Source organism: Orussus abietinus, unplaced genomic scaffold (genome assembly GCF_000612105.2).
Source record: "Orussus abietinus isolate OABI.00-Male unplaced genomic scaffold, Oabi_2.0 scaffold8, whole genome shotgun sequence".
Taxonomy (NCBI): Eukaryota; Metazoa; Arthropoda; class Insecta; order Hymenoptera; family Orussidae; genus Orussus; species Orussus abietinus.
Genome location: NW_019395997.1, coordinates 607,416 through 627,234, shown reverse-complemented (window position 1 = coordinate 627,234; position 19,819 = coordinate 607,416). Strand labels below are relative to the sequence as shown.

At 47.5% G+C, this 19,819-nt stretch overlaps 1 protein-coding gene across 1 annotated transcript in view; it reads right to left on the bottom strand.

Annotated features, from left to right (window-relative positions):
- LOC105699283 (dynein heavy chain 1, axonemal) overlaps window positions 1-19,819 on the bottom strand; it is a 44,407-nt gene that overhangs the window by 21,920 nt on the left and 2,668 nt on the right. Inside the window, exons 9-22 of the mRNA XM_023434124.1 lie at window positions 19,292-19,760; window positions 18,668-18,992; window positions 18,468-18,599; window positions 17,968-18,288; window positions 17,723-17,900; window positions 17,537-17,669; window positions 16,831-17,376; window positions 16,479-16,702; window positions 16,127-16,369; window positions 15,791-15,904; window positions 15,465-15,720; window positions 15,187-15,349; window positions 13,575-13,685; window positions 11,969-12,060 (exon numbers count right to left, since the gene is read on the bottom strand). Of these exons, the coding sequence (XP_023289892.1) occupies window positions 11,969-12,060; window positions 13,575-13,685; window positions 15,187-15,349; window positions 15,465-15,720; window positions 15,791-15,904; window positions 16,127-16,369; window positions 16,479-16,702; window positions 16,831-17,376; window positions 17,537-17,669; window positions 17,723-17,900; window positions 17,968-18,288; window positions 18,468-18,599; window positions 18,668-18,992; window positions 19,292-19,760 (3,307 nt within the window). The remainder of the gene's footprint in view (window positions 1-11,968; window positions 12,061-13,574; window positions 13,686-15,186; window positions 15,350-15,464; window positions 15,721-15,790; window positions 15,905-16,126; window positions 16,370-16,478; window positions 16,703-16,830; window positions 17,377-17,536; window positions 17,670-17,722; window positions 17,901-17,967; window positions 18,289-18,467; window positions 18,600-18,667; window positions 18,993-19,291; window positions 19,761-19,819) is intronic.

Here is a 19,819-nt window from a genome sequence, read left to right as displayed (position 1 = left end):
GGGGGGTCCGCCATTTTGGTTCCTCAGGCTCCCTTCTGCGCGTTTGCCCCAATTTCTTTTTCCTCCGCCCTCCTAAGCCTAATTTGCCCCGAAAGCACCCTCGCGAGAAAAGCTCCCCCTTCGGGGTGTCTCCTCGTCCCTTAGATGCCTCGAGATGCCGAAGAGTTCCTCCTATTCAGATTTATGTTACGAGTGATAAGGGAGGGGACTTCGAAATTCTAGAACCAGCCTCATCCTGGGAGAGATTCAAATATAAATAAATGATTCTTGATTTTTAGACAAGGTTGAAAATCCAATAACAATGCAAATGTTTAGTTCGAGGGAGAGTTGGAAAAAAAAAAATATAGAAAGTCTCGGTTCTTACAGGGAGGTTTAATACATAATTTCATAACAGTGAGGTTTATGGAGATAAGATAAAATGTTTCTATGCTTTAGCGGGTGATTTGAAAATAAATGTAAAGGAATAAAAAATCTCTTATGGGGACGACCGGAATTTATTGGCGACCGATTCTATCGGGTGGCCTTTTAGGCCCGATTTGATAAGCGGTATCACTCGGAAACCCGATCGGCGATCGACCTATATCCAATGTCGGGCTGCAATTTTCATCGGTGATTAATTGCCCCTCTCTTTTACAAGGGCGCGGCCCGATCGATTGATTTAGACCCTTCTCTCCGTCTCGGGGTTGTTACGCATGGGATTCGTTACGCGAGACCGCAATTGCGCGGATAATTCTGATAATAATCCGATACACCAAAAATATATACAAGCGAAAAAATAAATCGAACCTCCAAAAATACTGAGAGGAGGAGCGGGCGAGCACTCCCGAAAATTCCGAAGCTGGGTAAACAGTCTCTTCGGCATCTCCACTTCCTCGGACTTTCAGGCGAAGTGTAAACCTCGCGAATAAGAGGAGCTTTCCTCACGGTAGGAAATTTATCCATGAAAATTTATCGACCGACGAGGGATTTGAATTTTCCGAATTTCGTCAGGAATCCGCGAAGTCGAAGAAGCGGAAGAGGAAGTTATGGACCCTGAAGAAGGGCGTGAAGAGTGTCGAACAAACCCCTGTAAATTCTCGATTGGGGAGACTATAAATAAGGATCGGGTCTAATTGGGCCATCACTGGTCCGACCTCGCCATGGGGGGTCCTCCCCTTGGGAAAATTCGAAATCCCCCCCCCAGCCCTCGGGAGTGAATCGTTAATAAATAAATCGCCTCGAACGGTGTTTGTCTTCCGTGTTGGAGCAGAAAGGGGGAAGAATCGATTTTCGGGGGATAAATGAGAGAATTGGCTCGTTACCCCCACAGGAGACGCGGGGGTGGAATTTTACGCCTCGAGGGGGAGGAAGTGCCTTTTGGGGACGATTAAGGGAAGGGTGTCGGGACACAATTGTCCCGGTTGTCGCGAGGAGGATTTCCTCCCTTCTGGATGTCTTGTCCGAGCAAAACCCGACGCGATAAGGGGAGAAAAGAGGAAGTTTCCTGAATTCTCCCTTTGCTCCCTGTCCTCCCTCGGGATGCCTCGACATAGCCCGATTCAGAGGGCGTAAAAAAAGTCGAGAACAGGCATATCGAAAACAAGAAAAAAAAAAAAAAGGAAACGAATAAATTCGGTCCCAGAAAAATCATAAGTTGAAGAAAGTAATTAATTATTAACAATTCTCAAATGGAGGAAATACTTCGAATAAGGGAATTCGTACGAATTGGTCAGGCGAAAATGCATCCACGAATGCACCAAGTCCATCTGCCGTGGGCGATGGATTCGGGGAGTCAGCCCTCCGTGATAACACGGTGATAACAGAATTCACGACTCGCGAATTCAAGTCCGTGTCCGACTTTGACCGCGACTTTTCCGCGGCTCTCATCGAGCGGGGGTGGACGAATAAATATTTATGAGCGGTCCCGATTCCCTCGGGATTCTATCCCTCCCATATCGGCGACATCCGCGACCTATGGGGGAGGAGGGTTGGGGGGACCAGACAGTTATTACATTTCGCCAATCGAAGCCAGTCAATATTTGCCGGGCTTAAAATCGGCTTTCCCGATACCAGGGAAAGCGACTGATAAGAGAACCAGTGATAAGGATTTTTCCCCCTCGAGACGCGCTTAATGTCATCTGTTTCGAGGGGAAAGGGGGGGACAACAGCATGGCTTATCAGGAGTGCAAGTACCGCCGCGACAAACTCTGTTATCACTGTCATGGAGGACCCAGACTCCACTATCAACACCATTGTCAGGTCCCGATTGTCAGTCTCTTTGTATTAAGAATTAAGAATGAAAGGCAGGAACATTTGAAGGGAGTGAAATACTTTCTGGGAAATTGCGGAGGAATCGATATCTCCCAGTGATAAGGGGAATTAATCTCGAGTCACCCCCCAATATCGCGGATCATTTTTCTTGGGTTGACTCCGTATCTCCAGGAGACACCTGGACCCGCCAGGATGGATCTCCGAAGGGGGGGTATACCCCCTGCCCCCAACCCCCCGCAGAAACAACTTCAAGAGGAAGCAACTGCGATTTTTCCTCGCCAAGCTGCAACCCCCAAGTGCATCCCGAGGGGTGGGGCTCCCCATAAATTAAGGCTTTTAATCCCCCTTCAAACCCCCCCGCGAAGTTCCGCTAAAAATGGAGCGCATTTTTTTACCACCCTAGAGGCACATGAAAAAGTAAAATGTAATAAAATATAACCGCGACCAGGGAAATGGATTCCGAGGTTCGACTTCCAATTTGTTATCGAGATCGAAACCTTCCCCTCCCTTTGCTGGTTTTTTTCTCGTGATAGGCAATAACGTCCCGATATTTTTCTGGACCCCCCCATCCCCCCTAGGATGCTATCACTCAAATAAATCGCAGATTTCGAAATTCAACGTGGAGTGTCTTTGAAGGAAAATCGCATATGGCCGCATATCGGGATCCTATCTGTTATCAGGGAAATTTCAGGATCTGGTTGTAAAAAAAAAATGGCTGCACCCTGCAACAATTCCGCCCAGGCAGTCGTAACTGGCAACCCCCGCGAGGGTTGTTCAACACGGAGAGATCAGCATCCCGCGTGATATCTCGCGAGATAACGCGAGGATAAAATCCGAATGGACTGGATCGATTCCCCTTTCGTGGAGTATCCTTTATCGGGGGCGGCCAAGGACGAGGTTGCTCGCTTTGAGGATCCTTGTGACCGGAGCTCGATTAAAGTCCTCGAAAGAGTCCTGCTCCTTTGGCACAGCATCCCGAAAGGATGCTCCCCTTCTCATATCTCGTGGGGAAAAAAATGAAATTTGGAATCCCTTGATATCATCTGAGATGGAATTTTGGAGGGACCCTGAGGTGACTTGGTCGCGCAATGAAAAATGAAAAGTGCGCTGGAAGGGATGCTGAAAAAAATTCCGAAGAAAATTCTGATAAAGGTGTTGAACGGAATATCGAGGAAAATGCTGAAAAAGACGCCGAAGAGGAACCTGAAGAGGGGAAACCGGCGGGGAAAAAAAAAACCTCCGATTAATAGATCCTCCCGATCGGGACTCCCACCTCTCCCGTAGGAATATCCCGGTCATTGTGCCCGACCAGTCGGCTATTTCCGATGTTTATCCGGCCGAATTGGGAAGGACGATGGCCAGCTGTCCAAACGGTGGACGCGCTTATAGACTCGCCGACACTTCTTCAAGACCCCCGATAACCCCCGACCGACTTCGATTTTTCCCCCTTCAAGATCTCCGCAAATCCCCGATTTCGCCCTAAAAAAGTCCTCCCGGGAAATTGATAAGGAATGCCCCACAAAATCTACTTAAACAATCTCGGCAAAATGTGCAATCGAGATTTCACATGCCTCGTGAAATGTCGGAATGACAAAATCGGAGATGACCTTCTCTGATTGTGCGCATCTCGATGTCGCCGTGTTATCACAGGAGGAGGAGGGGAGGTCCGGAGACAAGTTTGATGGTTTTGGCAAACTTCCGGGCATTCGATCTCCGTCTTTCCTGAAGAAGATGGGATTTGACATCGACGTCCATACGGCTGAGTGGTTTTCGAGCTCGAAGTGTAAACAGCGTCGGCGGCGGGTCGCTTATCACCGATTTCTTGCTATCAGGGTCGCGAAAGGGTGCCATTGGATGCAAGACAATAGGGGGAAAAATTTTTTTTATCTACTACGGAGAAATGTGGAGGCGTGAAAAAAATTCTAGAGGGAGAAAATGATCCTGGGTAGGCTATAATTTCATATCCGCGCCTTCGTTCAGGCGGTAGCGAGTTATCCTTATCATACCGCGCGTTCTATCAATAAGGCTGAATATTCCCGAGATTCCGACATGTCTTCGGGTAACCCAATTTTCCCGGGTATAAGACGAGGATCGGATTTCCTCGTGGATTTCCACCCCCGAGTTATCACTCCACGGAGATAGATTCGCTCGCCATTGATTTTCGCGGACTAAAATGCATTTGTTTGTCCTCTGGTCCCTCCACTTGCAGATTCATGAAGAGCCTCGAATTGGAATTTCCGATTCATGGGATGATAAATGAGATTTTATGAAACTTTACATGAAATTGAAATTATACGTCCAGAAAGCCCGCAGGTGGTGCTATCCCAAGGGATTCGAAATTCCCGAATTTCAGTCTAGAACGACGATCCATCTCAGGAAGTGCGGCAAGGGGATGTCCTGGCACCGGAAGGATATAACCTCCTTAAGGACGCGAATTTCCAGGCGCCAAGGATACGCTTCCCGGAAAATTAACGATCGACGGGCTCGCAAGACCTCCCACGGGAATCGCCACTGCATAATCCCGCTCCCACGGGATGAAACTCCCGTTGGGTCGTTCAACAAACGTCCATTTGTTTAATTAATCACTTCGCGCCAACGATCGCCCTTGTCGGGAAAATTGCTGATCAACTTTCTAACATTTCTGGATCAGCATCTCGAAATCGAGATTGGCCGATCGCATGGGAATGGCTGCTTTCCCCCCATTTCTATGGTTATTCCATATTTCCCGGGAAAACGCCCGATATCCCCAGGACGGTCAAGGCGACCAGGGAATACAAAAAGCTCAGATCGTCCTGGAGCAACTCCCGAAGGACGCGCCACAGGACCCTCTGAATCGGCCTAAAAGGACGAACCCCCTCCGGCGATCCGCAGGGTCGGAATACGAATGGGCTTTTCCCGAAACTCTCCCGTGGGATAGGCAAGACTTCATTGTGCTAATTGTCCCTCTCGTCATAATCTTCATGGCATCTGCTTCTCCTTTCCATAAAATTCCCTTTTTATTTAAATTACATTTTTTAGTACTAAGTTGCTCTATTTTCTTTACTCTGAAATTTCTCATCACTCGGGGCGCGTAAATTCGTTTCGTGGAGGAATTATTAGAAATAATGAATTGTATGAAATAATAATCGATTTTTATAGATTGGCGACGCTTCGTTATTTTTATTTTCTAGGAAAATATTTTTAGAGGCTGTAGCTTATCCCGCGGAAAAAAGCTAGAGGTATCGCGAGGAGCTCTATGGACAGGTTGTCCAGGATTAGGGAGCCATCCCGAACCGGGAAGCGCCTCCACATGGATATGCAAATCCTGTTACAGGAGGGTGTAACGCAATATCGAACATCCCCTCATGCAGTGAACCATTAATCTGGATCCCGGGGGTGGCCTTTTTGAGCCGTCGATAAATTTCAGGACTCGCCGAATTGACGTGAAAGTTTTCGACTTTTTGGGAGTGCAAACATGGAATAGCCTCTTTTTGGCCGTCGATCAATTTCAGGACTCGCCAGAGATAAAGTAATGATTTTCGATTTTTCTCGGCCTTTCGTTATCAGCTTCTGGATCCTGCCGAGTAAGGGCGGAAAATCTCACCCCTCCCGTAATTCGGGGATGCGGAATCCTCATCTCGCGGAGTCAGGGAACGTGATCCGAAAACTGACGAACCAACTAAGTCGACTCCGATTTTTCGATCTTGATGACGTCTTGTATCCCACGTGTATCCGGAAAATGAGGAAATACGCGTGTAACGATAAATCCCTGTCAATCCATGATAACCGAAAAACCTGATTTCAGGGCCTGAAGTAATTTTACAAAGTAAAAAGTCAAGAGGTAGAAAGGAAAAATAGATTCTCTCTAATCCCCGAGACACGATTTTTGTAATCACTTTCTCCAGAGGTTTCCGTCCTCGTCGGTTGCTTCTGGGGTGTCTTCAGGGTTTCGCCCCAAGGGGAAATCGCCATTGATAGCACCCGGAGTCGGCGGCATCCATTTTTCAGAAAGCCTCATTGTGTTCCCTCGCCTTTTGGGGTAGAAACCCTCAGGATATGTCGGAAACCGCCCCAGGAACGGAAACTACCACCAGGGGTGCGACTCGATTTATCAATTAAAAGAAGAAAAAAAGAAAGGAAAAAAAGGGAGGGAGACGTTAAAAAGCCCCGAAATATCCCTCGGGAGGTGCGGAAGGTGGTTTCCGCATCCATATCGGGCGTCCCTTATCACGCCCTGGAATTCTTATCCGGGGCTTTACGGGGGGTCTTATCCGGGCGTCGCTAAAAAGGCCGACGCGTCCGAATAAGCCCGACATTCGGGGGTTCCGATATCCGGAGATATCGGTCGATATCGGGAGGACTTGTGATAAACGACCTTAAACATCCCACACGAGAGAGAGGGAGAGATCCCATGACGTCAGAGCGCCGCGACGCGTGGGAATGCCGCCCCGATGCCTCACCCCTTCTTCGGGGTCTTTTTCAAGATCTTCTTATGTCTTCAATATCTGTCTTACTAATGTATTCAATTTTCAACGTTTCATCGCCTTACTGATAAAGGACTTTTTTTGTAATTTTCCAAAAAATCCGGAAAAATGTATAAAAATGGGGGTTGCGTCGGACATTTCGCGTATTGGCTCGATAAACGATCGGTCAATTGGAAACACTTGCGGCGAGCGTGATAAGGGGATGGGGCCCCATTAAAGCCCCCCTGTCCAGGGATGGAAAATGATTGGCACCCCGGGTCTCTCCGAACTCGTCGATCACGTCGAGCCACCCTGGAGGACCGAGCCCCACGTGCAAGGGGTGATAACGCGATTATGCCGGACACAGGGGGTGGACACCTTCACGCCCCCCTGCCCCCCTCGCCAGTTTCGCGACGTTACCTCGTAGACAAGTTTCCCAAAACTTTTCCCAATTTTCTGCGCCCCCGAATTTCCCTCCATTTTTCCCTCCCCGGAAGGAATCTCGAAGAACTCTTTGGAGTCTCCTGAAAGAAAAGAAAGAAAAAGGAGAGAAGAGAACTTCATCACTCCTCGAGGAGACTTCTTATTTTATTAATTTATTAATTCTTTAAGAGTTGAATTTCAGAATTACGTCACTGGATAACGCGATATCGTGTTCCTAGGGGAGGAGTAAATCTCGAATCTCGCCTTAACGATGACGAATCGATGCCGTCAACGCGCCTTAAGGGAAGTACGACTTTTTCCGCGGTTTCTTCCCCCTTTTCGCGACTTTTCCCCAGGTCGAGCGAAGTCCCGTGTCTCCCTAGGGAGACGTAATAACGTAACGACGTCTCCTCTTCCTTATCGCGAGGGAATGACCTCCTACCTCCTCTCGTAATACGGAATTTCTTTCGCGAGCGAAATACAAACATATTTTAAATCCACTCTGATTACATTTGCAATTGCGCGACATTTCCCGTCCCACGTACAACCTCGCGACGAGGAGCTTTGCCGTGAAAAGTTCCCAGAGGACTTCTGTTCCCTTTTTCTCCTTTTTATCGGACGTCATTGAAACTTTTCGACGGTCGTAAGCTCGCGTGACCGAAACAATCGTGGGCAGGTTCAAAGAGAAAGCCCGAAAGTAGGGTAAAGAGCGTCGAAAATTTAATGAGGCTTGCCGATAAGCCGCGATTAGAGAGTCGCTCGAAGGAATTAGAAAAGGGCGAGAAAACGCAAAGGTTGAACAGTCATTCCCGAGGGATGGGTGAGGAATTCCCTGGGAGGAGGACCCACCCCATAAGGCAGGGGGTGGGACGTTAGTTTCCCACTTTTACGATCTTTCCCTCGTTTCCTCGTTTCCGGGCGAATTCCCACGCTCGGACCCCGCGGGACAAATCCGCCGATAAATCCGCGATCGCGGGAAATCATTTTCCGAGACGCCGCGTCGGGTCTCATCATAAAAGGAACCCCTCCCCCGTCGAGAATCGAGAGATTCCCGAGGGACCTGAGATCGTAAACGGGATATCGGGAGCGGTTCCTGTCGCCGAGACCAGTGGACCCCCCGCGACGCCGCATTTCCCATTACCTGGCATTTTCCTCGATTTTCGTCGAATGAGAATTCAGAGAGATAGGGAATTTTTTAGGAGCATGAAAAATTTTATCCTGCTCTTTTTTTAATATTTCCGAACGCAAGGGGATGCAACAATGGGGATGAGGAGTTGAACCCTAATCCCGAGGACAGTTTTCAATTGTTTAGATTATCTCTCGTCTCGTTCTTCATAGAATGAAAATTCAGGGAAATAAACAGCGCGAAAGAAAATTTATGAAAGCAGGAAGACAATGTCAAGTCCCATTTTTTATCAATAATTTCAGAGCGCGAGCAGTTGCAACAACGGAGCAGGGGTTCTGAGTATGGGCCCAGGGGGTGGCAGGAGGCAACCCTCGCAACAATCGTTCCATTCATCCAAAAGCAACCATTCCATTGGTTCCCGGCACCTTCCGGCAACCCCAACAGCCACGTCCACCCCGAGGATCACCCGACAGACACTTCAGCAACAGCCGGCGAGGTGCACGAGTAAGTCGAATATGATAATCAGTTGATAAGAAAAAAAAAAAAAATCGATATTTAAAACGAGGCCTGATTTTCAGACATGAGATCCTCATCGATGCACGTGACGTCAAGGCAGATTACGATTATGCTGCTATTGGTCAGCACGATGTTCATCCTGCTCAACATGCCGAGGTAAAGAGATGTTGAAAACCTGTCGATGATGGAAAATGTAAGAATTTTCTGTCACGATTTTGATTTTGGGCTTGATTTGACATATTGGTCTTTTCCATTTTGCAAGACCAAGTCGAGATCAGGTCCAAAACCGATTCCAAATCAGTCGCGCGTTGATTCGGGACCAGGTCGCGACCAACGCGTCAACGCTGAAGAGCCTCGACAACCTGTCAGCCTCACCTGCTGGAAACTTAATTAGCTTCATTAGGAAAATTCGATCTGGTGGAATAATTAACGCGAAGACGCCACACGTCCGGGAAAGGGCGATCGATCAGCAGCGGAGCGTTTAATCTCAGTCTGGTTTAGATACTCGAGAGAGACCTTGAAGAGGGAGAACGGTTCGATGCGAGAGACGAAGACGGTCATTCGGGTCTTCAAGGTCTCTTGGAAATTTAGGGAGGCATCAAATGATGATCACGGAACCGTGTTGCCTATTTTCAGCTACGGGATTCGCCTTTGGGTCTTTTTCTACACCCTGGCCGGTAATATTCCATCTCCAACGCACTACTGTTGGCAGCAGCTCGCCATGGTCCTCTACTACACCAACTTCAGCATCAACTTCCTGTTATACGCGATCTGTGGAGTCACCTTCCGCCTGTGCCTTAAAGAGCTGTTCGTCAAGGCGGTGGACCTGACGAGGTACCACTGCAATCCCCAAAGGTACATCTAGCTAGCGGTGAGATACTCGACCCCCGCGAAATCCCAGGAAGACGATGAAGGTGGCGGAAGAGGACCCGGAAGAGGGAGACCGACCTCGAAGGGGCACCGCCCGTTCTCCAGGAATGCTCAGGATCCTCGCGGAGGACCTCGCACCTATGTGGCAGGACTCGAGGATATCGTGGAGCATGGAACGGAGAAGACGTCGGAGGAAAGGGACCACCTGTAGGTCGACCCTGAAGAGCTCGACCTCCACCACAGTGCTCCGAACAATTTTCAAGAGAAGTGACGGACTCCCTATAAACTGAAACCCGGAAAAAGGACTCCGATCAACCGCGCAGGACCTCTGATCCTGTCGTGAAAAAAAAAACAGGAACAACGCGGCGTCCCGTAATTCCCGTATCGAGGGGATGATTTGTCCCTCAGGAATAGGCCGAGCTTTTTACGACGCGGTCTATAAACCCGGGTCTATCCCTCGGGACCCGGGATCGCTCCCGGGAAGTCCCGGAACTCCTGCAGGACCCCATCAGGGACCTTGTCAGTTGTTTCCCGCGATTGGTTCCTAGATTCGCGCGATCCCGACGAACCCTGAGGATCGCGGAACCCCGAATTTCCAATTCGGAACCCGATTCCCGAGGGACTCCCCTCGTCCTGATCCTCTGCGTCGCTTCCACAAAGCGCGTCATCCCTTGAGAGGTGTCGTAAACAGCGATTATGCCCGCTCTCCAGGACCGCGAAAGAGACTCCTGGATCCGGGACGATAAATCGGGAAGTAATTCGCGAGTCCCTCCCTGGTCGACCTCGTTAAGGGGGTTCCTGCGGGATCAAAGCGCGGCACCGTTTCGGGGCCAAAAAGGATCAAGAAAAAGGATGGCTCCCATAAAGGAGAAATTACGCGTCCAGGAGTCCCTCTCCAGGAAAGTCTGGATCCCGGGTTCCGGAACGGAGTCCCTAAGGATACTCGGCGTCCCTCGGGACCACTGGAGCTAAATTTCTCGCATAATGTCCTAACGATGACTCGAAGCAACTCCGGGAGTCTTAAAGGATCCCCGGAAAGAATTACATCTACTCCAGGTTCCCGGAAATTGCGCCGGTGATCCAGTTTAAATTAAACCGGGATACGTCCCCCCCCTTAACCCAGGGTAATGTATTACCTAGTGATACCCACGTTACGCGGGAATCGGGAACAAGTACACTCTGTGTACACCTTGGGTACCGCGTAAATGTACCATCCCTCTTCCCTCGGGAATCTCTCGGGAACCCCTGCATCTTGGCCACGACCCCCGTTTGCGAACTTCGACAAACTCGTTACCCGGGAAATGGCCCCGCTGGCATAAACCACGGAATGTCTTTGTGGATGTTCAGGAGCAGCCTGATGTCAGTGATATCAGGGAGAAAAGATGCGTGGGAAAGAGATGATGTCGAAAATGAGACTCGGGAGCGCCTGCAAAATTCCCGAAATCGAAAACGGGAATTCTTTTCGGTCCCACCTCGTTTCGCGGGAAGAAAAAAATTCGTAAAGGACAAATCTATAAACCCGAAGGATCTCGCTGACGATGGTGATATAAATAAATGAAAATATGTACACATAAAATATATTTGCGTAGAGTGCACTCCACGTGGCGCTTATCACCGAAGAAATGATCTCCGCGAACGGACCGCGTCTTATCACCGGCCTTTGTACATAGCCTGCACCCCAGCCAAAGAAATCGATGTGACCCCCTGTAAATGTTGTAAATAATTCACTACCTCGTCGCGAAGTCGATGTATGTGTCTAGAATCTAAGTCAAAGAAGAGAAAGAAAAAAGAAAAAGGTTCCAGCGATGTGCGAGGACACCTCGAGGCGAGGAAATCCGAAACCTCGCAGGACATCTCTCTTTTCCCATTTCCTCAAATTTCCAGAGAGGAGAAATTTACCGCGAGGATAAATAAATAAGGAGAAAAGCAAATTTGAATTTACCAAACAACCAATTTAAAAAAACGACACGAGAAATTAGGATTCTCTCGATCGAGCAAGGGAAAAGTCCTTTCCTCGGATCCTTGTACAAAGCTTAGGGAGGCTCGCACGTTCCATTTCTATGTTCCCCTATCGTATTATTTATTGATATAACAATAAAGCAATGTTTTCTAAATAATCCCCAGCATCTCGTTTCGTCTTATTCCCCACCCCAGGAGTCCAGGATCCTGAAAAAGTCTCGAAGGATGCCGAGGAAAATACGAGGAGCCGCATTAACTCTCGTTCTCCAGGACTTTTCGGAGCAAAAAAAAATGGCTGCCTCGTGTTTATTGGGATTTCTTACCTCTTCGGGCTTACCTGAAGAGGTAAACCTGAAGGGGACAAACCTGAAGAATCACCTACCTTGGTCTTTCCTGATCCTGTTGGACCCACCAACATCAAGCCGTGTCTCACAACCGTCGTCTCATACAGCTGGATCACCTTCTTCACGAACTCTGCACACAGGAATAATTTTAATAATTATTCTGACAATGGGATATTAATGATTAATATTATTGGGGACGGGAAACAATCCCTGGAAAATTCCTGCCTCGAAATGGGGGGGAACTTAGGAGAAGATGAAGAGCGACTCTCTGTTTCCACCGTGAACCGATTACAAGGACGCCCGGTCTATTTTTACATCCCGGAGAAACCGCGACGCATCTCTTGGTGCATCCCTCGGACTTCTCGATCGCGTAATGCGTTATTTTTGTTAAAGGTAATTATTCCCGAGGGAGTATTCCCGCGACTTCCGGAATCCTTTCAAGTCCGACTGCGCAATTCACTCTCGTGTTATCAACTCGTCATTTCAGCGAATAAGGTTAAATAAAGTTAAACAAGAAATGGTGCAGGATGAGTAAAAAGTTGTCCTACAAAAATATTTGAACGCCGTGCGAGAGCTCTTCGCGCTGTATTAAAGATAATAAAATGAAAGTACGAAGCGTTAAAAAGAAATTTTTAAAGGGAGAAAATGATCAGGTCAAAAGTGATATCTCCCCTCTTATCACGGAAACATCGCCACCCCTTCCGAAGTTCCCCTCGTTCTTCAGGATCTTCCACAGGATATCGAGTTCCTTAATTCCGAAAGTTATTCCACTTCGTGGGGGACGCGCCTCCACCAGGAAGAGAATTATTTCCCGTTGACGTGAGTTCACTGGCAATAAAGAAATTCCTAGGACAGAGGGAGGATTCCGTGGGAAAAGGTCGGGATTACACATCCCGGGGGAATTGTCGCAGTCTTGGGAGAATGCAAAAGGGGGAGAGATCGAAATGCCGAGAGGAGTTGTTAACCAAAAAAGGGGTCGCAACCCCTGGACATGGGAGGTTTAATTATGAGACTCGTTTTGGGGTCCCTAGGGATCGGGATATAAAAACGGGATACTCCTAAGGATCTAACAGACTCCTGTAAATTAAATCGAGGACGTTCGACATCGATTACCGCGACTACAAATTTCAACGTGGAGGTCCTTCGAAGGCTGCTTAAAGGGAGATTAAAAATTGCACGTCGAAGGGGGTCCAGGCAATATAGGAGGTCCTGGATGTCCTTCCCGGTTCTTTTAGAAGGGATTAAAAATTGGATGTCCTGGATGCCCAACGAGCGATCGATCCAGCGATCGTATATCCACGAACTATCCTTGGAATTTACCCTCGCTTATGGCGGATCCTCGTCCTGGCCGCAACCCGCAAATTCCACTTCTCTACTATTCCAGGCACGACGCGATCTTGTCTGCATAAAATCCTGATAAACCTCCGATAACCATCGATCGGATGCCGATGCACCTCCATCGAGTGACGTTCCGAAGTTTCAATTGAACCTTCGCGGAGTTATCCTGGATTCTACATTGTTTTTTTCATTTTTTCAATTTTTGTCAGAAAAGGACTTCTTGCGCCATTTTTCCTGAATAAAGATGGAGCCCTGACTTTTAGGAATCTGTGGAAGATGGTCCTGGAACTCATCGAAAGCACTCACCGTCCACATCCAGGAGTCCCATTTTTTTTATCGTCCTGCGGATCCCGGCCTCAAGGATGCCATGGTCCACAGCCTTCTCCACCATCCTTGGAAAGAGGTCTGACACGATTCCTGGAACCATCGAATAATCCTTATCAAGGGTCTGGTGATTATTCCAGAATAATAGGAGTGTTAAAAAAATTCGAGGAAGGACTCAGACTTATCCTTGATCGAGCAGGTCCTTCGGCTTTAATCGGTCTGAACTAAATCGGCAGGTGCAAGAATCGACAATTCAAGGACTCAAGCATATCAGGAAATAATCGATACTCGTAAAATCGAGGGTAGATGGAAGGGATGCTGCTAATGCATCCACCTGGTCCAGAGAGACCGAAGGACTAAGTGGACGAGTCCTTTCCCAGGACGACTTGAAAGGACCTCACGTAACAGACGCCACGTGGGATGTCCGATAAGGAGACGAACCGCTAATCACGAGGAACATGTAGAGAAACCCGGTACATTGATCCTTGCGAGCTCCAGGATACTCCCAGGACATTTCCTATCATCCTGTATCCTCGTGGAAATTCCCCCAATCTCGAATAACGATGTCTAGACTAGACATTACTCGCCAGTAATTCACGGCCGAAGCGCATAAATAGACGAGAAGGAGGCGAAGATCCTTAAAGGACCCCTCGTGTAGGAATTCGCGAATTCGAGGGCTAACCCCAGGAAAGGATGCTCCTTTCAGAAAATGGCCATGTCGTCCTGGTCGCAAAGGGAGATGGAAACGTTCCTCTATTATCCTCATTAAAGGTCCTGGGAGCCCCCTAATGCCGCAATCAGCAGGACGAACGCTATTCCAGGACCTTCTGTTCGAGGATACCCCATGACTACGATCCACGTCACCAATCCCAAAGGATTTACAATTAAGAAGGCTCATCCTTCGTCCCCGGAATTCCTCAAGGACCTCTCCTTGTAAATGTCCTTTTTACAATCACAAAAACTATGAATTCCAACGGAATTAAAATGGAAAATAATTCTCAATCTTACGCTTTAAAAAATACTATGAAAATAAAGGAGGGGCTGGATAGGACCTCGGCAGGACTCTTCATCCTTGAAGAATGCTTCCTCAGCTTCTCGGGAACTCATTGCAGTCGAAATTGCAGCCGGCCATAATGGAAAGTCGAGGATTGCCAAGAAAAACCCTCTGGAACCTAATAACGACCTTTCGTGGAGGTTACTCAGTTTTCCAAGAATAAAGGTCCTTTGTGGACCTTCCGTAGCGTTTCCTATAAAAGGGTTGAGCGAAGATACACATTCCGCGTGGAAAAGCTGCCCTCGTCTCGAAGAAAACTCACCGAGAAAATATTGAAAATTTGAAAATTCTAATATCCCTCCACCTTGGCATAAATTAGTTTCCCTTTTTGAAGGACGCTTATATTATTAGGATATCCCACAAATATATGAAGGATTAAAATTTAACGATATTAATCAAAATCCTTCCTTGTCGTTCAATTTTTCTAACGTTTGGCCAGTTTTTCGATCCCTGCTTAAAAAGAAATGGAACGAGAAAATGTGGAATTTTTAAATAAATATTTTTGGGGCAATATGGTGCAAGGATCAAATATAGACGAACCGTTGAAGAGCTTCAGGTCGTCCTTCAGGAATTTCGGGACGTTTACATCCCTCAGGGCCCTCAGACAAATTTGCTGCTCTTCGAGGTGTCTCTGCTCTCTCTTCAGGTTTCCCGCGACCGCAATTACCGTCTTCACGGCTCTCATCCCGAAGTCATAATGATCCTGCAAGATTCAAGGATACGAGCCGACCCTGTTCAACTAATCCTGACTTGGTCCTTCCTTCTAATTACTAAAACTCTGTCGTAAATAAAATTAAGAGAAGCTGATGAGACGCAACCTGAGAGCTGAGCTGCTCGGAGCTCAGCTTGAAGGTGGTGGTGATTTTCCCAGCGAGAGTCTTGGCGTCGGAAAAACCGTAAGAAAATAGGGAAATTTCGGCGATTAGTGCATAATTTGGAACCATCATCGCGACTGGTCTGAAAAGCGCCTTCAGGTTGTCCGGAAGTTCGGTTCGTCCTGCGTATCCTGGATTCATGGTGATGAAGACAGCACAGGAAGCCTTCAAGGCCAACTCCACGCCCTCGAAGAGGAACCTGAAAATCCCACCGAAAACAAAATTCAATTTATAAACTAAATTTTTTTATGGCTAATTTTTTTAATCACCTTTCAGCTCGGATCTGTTGCGCCTTCTGGATTGTCATGATCTGCTGAGCGATTACTGATAGGACCTCGATGTCTATCCTGTTAAATTCATCGAAGCAAGCCCAAGCACCTGCACTAAGAGAAATAAATGATTTCAGGACGAAGGACTTCGAAAAATGAGAAATTTAAATGGCGGGGTACAAAAAGTTCCAGTTGTCACTAGATCCCACTTATTAAATGATTTCCGGTTATCATTAATGAGATCAGGTTAATATGGCAAGGAAATCACGACGTTATGTTGAATATATCTATTTATATTATTTAATAATCTGATCTTGATTTTTTTAGTGGAAATACCTGGCGAGGCCCTTGAAGAACTTTCCCATGGACATGAAATCGAGCTGATCGGAACAATTGAAAACCACACATTGAATAGCAAACGCCTTGGCAAGGTCCTTCGTGGTTTCGGTTTTTCCTGTTCCCGCAGGACCTGCAGGAGCACCTCCGAATTTCAGGTGCAAAGCTCCCGTCAGGGTGAGATAACACCTATCAGTCAGCGGCGTTATCACGAGCCTTCCGTTATTCCCCAGATATTCGTAGCTGGAAGCCAACGATTCCAATTAATCCGACGTAATTTCCAATCCGACAATAAAGCCGACATCGAGGATAATTCTGATAGAAAAAGGCGAAAAGGACGAGGACAACAGACCCATAAGGAAATTCCGCGTTCACGGCTCGGACTTTCAGATCTTCCTCCACCCAGTAGTATCGCAACTGAGAAATCCAGTCGAAGTCGTTCACGTTGACAACTTTTTCTCGAATCAAATTGCTGAGGACATCCCTAGCATGCACTTCAATAGTGATTACAGCCTCCAACATGAGTCTCTGGATCTCTGTCTGTTGACCTCGCACGAGGTCCCTCAGGTCGTCCAACTGGGAGTAGAAATAAGAAAATGTGAAATAAATTTTCCGGAGAAGATTTGAAACTCTCAAAAAAGCATCGAATTAAAAAAAAACACAAGGCTGTGAGAGAGGAAGAAACAAGAAACACCTAGACCCACGTGTTGCAGCATGATGCCGAAGAAAGTCGGAAGAGTGTTGGACGCGATGGCTTCTTCAACATGTGCAGTCCAATAAGTTTGTCCAGCACAAAGAGTGACTTGTCCTGGCCACATGTAGACCCATTCCTTCCTGGGAGTGTCCTCGACAAGTTCCAGGGATCGACCGACGATCTCCTTCAGGGTGCTCCTCATGGCGACCTCCACGTGGCCGAGCCAGTCTTCGACATTCCCCGCAGGATATACAGGAGCGTCCAAATGGACCTCTTCGTTCTCGGCAGAGTACATCCTGGTGATCGCAAGGTCGTCCTCGAACCTGAGCTCCTTCATGTTCTCGAAGCATTTTTTAAGATGAGGCTGAACAGCGCGCACATTCTTCGCCTGGGCAAGGATCTCCAGGAGCTCGTCGTCGCTGAGGAAGAAGAACCTGGGGAACATCATCCTCTTCGTCTCCAGATAATCGGACAAGCCTTTCTGAACCACGTCCAACAGGGTCACGCACTCCTTCAGGCTCTCCAGCAAGGTGTTGTCCGGACATATCAGGATAACCTGGAATTAATCCAAAGAAAGGAGTTTATAAAATTAAAGTTTAGAATTTTATCCTTTTCTCGTAGTCGTATTATATCCTTTTTGGGAGGTAGGGTCAATTTGGCGAGTACTTCTTTTCGGTACACCCGGAAATTTGTATATTCTCGTAAAGAGAACTAACGTAGGGGTTGTCGTGGGCGTTCTTCATGATCCTCCTCCAGTTCCTCTCCATGGTGTTGAATTTTTTCGCCTCCATGGGCAGCTGTCGACTGATGTCCTCCGAGGAGAATATCGGCTCCAGGTACATCCAAGCTCTGAAATTTAAATATTGCAGGAAGAGGTCCTTTTTAAGTGCGGAAGGTCCTACTTCTGCACTTCTATCCAGCTGGACAGGACCTCTTGCGTCAGGGACAGCTTCTTCTCCCAGTCTGAGATCCGATCTTCGAAGGCGACCCTGAAGGGGCTGAAACTGATCTGCTGAGTGTTCACGATGTGGTCCTCCAGCAACATTGTCGTCTCGTCAGCAATCTTCATGATGTAGGTTCCTGAAACGAGCGATTTCGTCTAGTCGGAACTCTTGTTACGACATTAAAGGTTTCCTTATCACCCTGCCTGTATCCTTATGGGGTATCACGTCCATCTTGATCGAACTCCACTCTGCTATCATCTTCTCCAAAGACGCCTCTATGGCGTACTCCTTTGCCGCACTTTCGGCAACGTCCTTCACGACGTTTTCGAAATTCATTATTCCGGCGTCGATTAAACTCTTGAATGTCAAAGTCGGTGTCAGGGTTGTCTGCAAGCCTGTTCTTTCTCCAATTTCGTCGAAATGTCGGGGCTTCATCCCTGCGTTCCTCAGGGACTGGATCATCCCGACGTAGGGCTTGAACTCCTCTATGAGGTCCTTGATGTCGAGGGCGATGGCGGCCACCTCTGATATTAATTAATTTCTAACTCTTTCAACATTAAATAGACTTTGAGTGCCGTCAAAATCAATTTAAACGCGCTCTTCTGGAAATGGGATATTTTTCAACCATGATATCTCTTGCAAAACTCGATACCCAAAAATCGCCTTATTGTTTTTTTTTTAACGTTTCCCAAAAAAAACCTACTAGGCTTCTCCTGGAAGACCTTGGCACACCTCGTCATGGTCTTGAACATGTCGTTCACCATAAAGTCGATTTGACTGCCATCCACCTTGACCAAAGGGTTCTCGGTCCAGATTTCGTAACATTTAAGCCAGTCTGCAAGGGAAATATTTCCCTCAGTTTAATAAGAGGACTCTTCTTCAGGGTGACGAAGAGTCTCCCACCTGAAGCCGTGGTCCAGAGGCTCATGTAAGGCTCGAACTCCTTCATGAGTTTCGTGAGGTGCTCGAAAGGAACCATCGGGACCCCGAAGAGCTTCTGCCTCTCGTTCAAAAGCAGACTCTGCTCCTGGCACTCCTTCATCGCCTTCCAGATCCTTTTCACCTCGATCGCGCTTTCGTGCACCTTGTTGAAATCCGACAACAATGATACATTGTTCACCTGGCCGACGAGCATGTCGATACGTTCGGTGAGGTTCGATTCGTCTTGCAGCTGCATTTTGTAAAATTTCTCCTGATCCCGTTCTAATCGTTCCACTGCTTCGCTGATCTGCATGTTTAGTAAAACATTATCCGGTTGTGTTTATACGATTTCTGGTAAATATAAAAATTTGTGGATCAACAAGAATCACCTTCCAAAAATTTATCTAATGGTTTAGAAATTTCATAAAGACATACTGAACCAGGCTTTGGTGATAAAAATTCGCGTATTTTAACCAGGCGCGTCTAAGAGCTTTATTCGAGTTATTAGTACCGCGAAAAAGGACGACGAGAATAATCGGAAAAAAGGAAAATGAGAGAAAGTCCCGTCGAAATATTCGGCATTCCATGAAAACTGGTATTCCTAACGTGAATCTGCATCTGAAGGGGGAACCCGATGGCCTCCCACTTGGCCTCGAAGTCCTCGTCGGAGAGGTTCCACCAGAACAGGTCCAGGATGTCGAAGTCCAGCTTCAATTTCTGCATCAGCTCGTCCTGGCCCTGCACAGCTAGAGGAATCGTCTCCATCCATTCTCTCATCTCGAAAATCGCCTCGATATTTTGTGGGTCCTCCTTCAACTTCCTCCTCATCCCGGAATACACGTCCAGGATGTCGTCCACCTGGACCCGGAGTCCTTCGGTGAACATGACCAGCAGACGACGAGCTATGTCCTTGCGTTTGTCCAGGAGGAAGGTCTTCAAAGGAAGCACGTTCACGTTGAAAGGACCGATCAGAATGTTAGTCGGCAAGGTCGATTCCATATTGAAGCGCATCCTGAAGTGATAAGAGATCTCGTCCTTCACTTCAGAGGCTGGATGATTTTCGTTTTTGAAATTCCTGGCGAAACGGAAAATTCAAATTTCAGCCAAACTATTTTTTTCAGCTCTCCCATAATT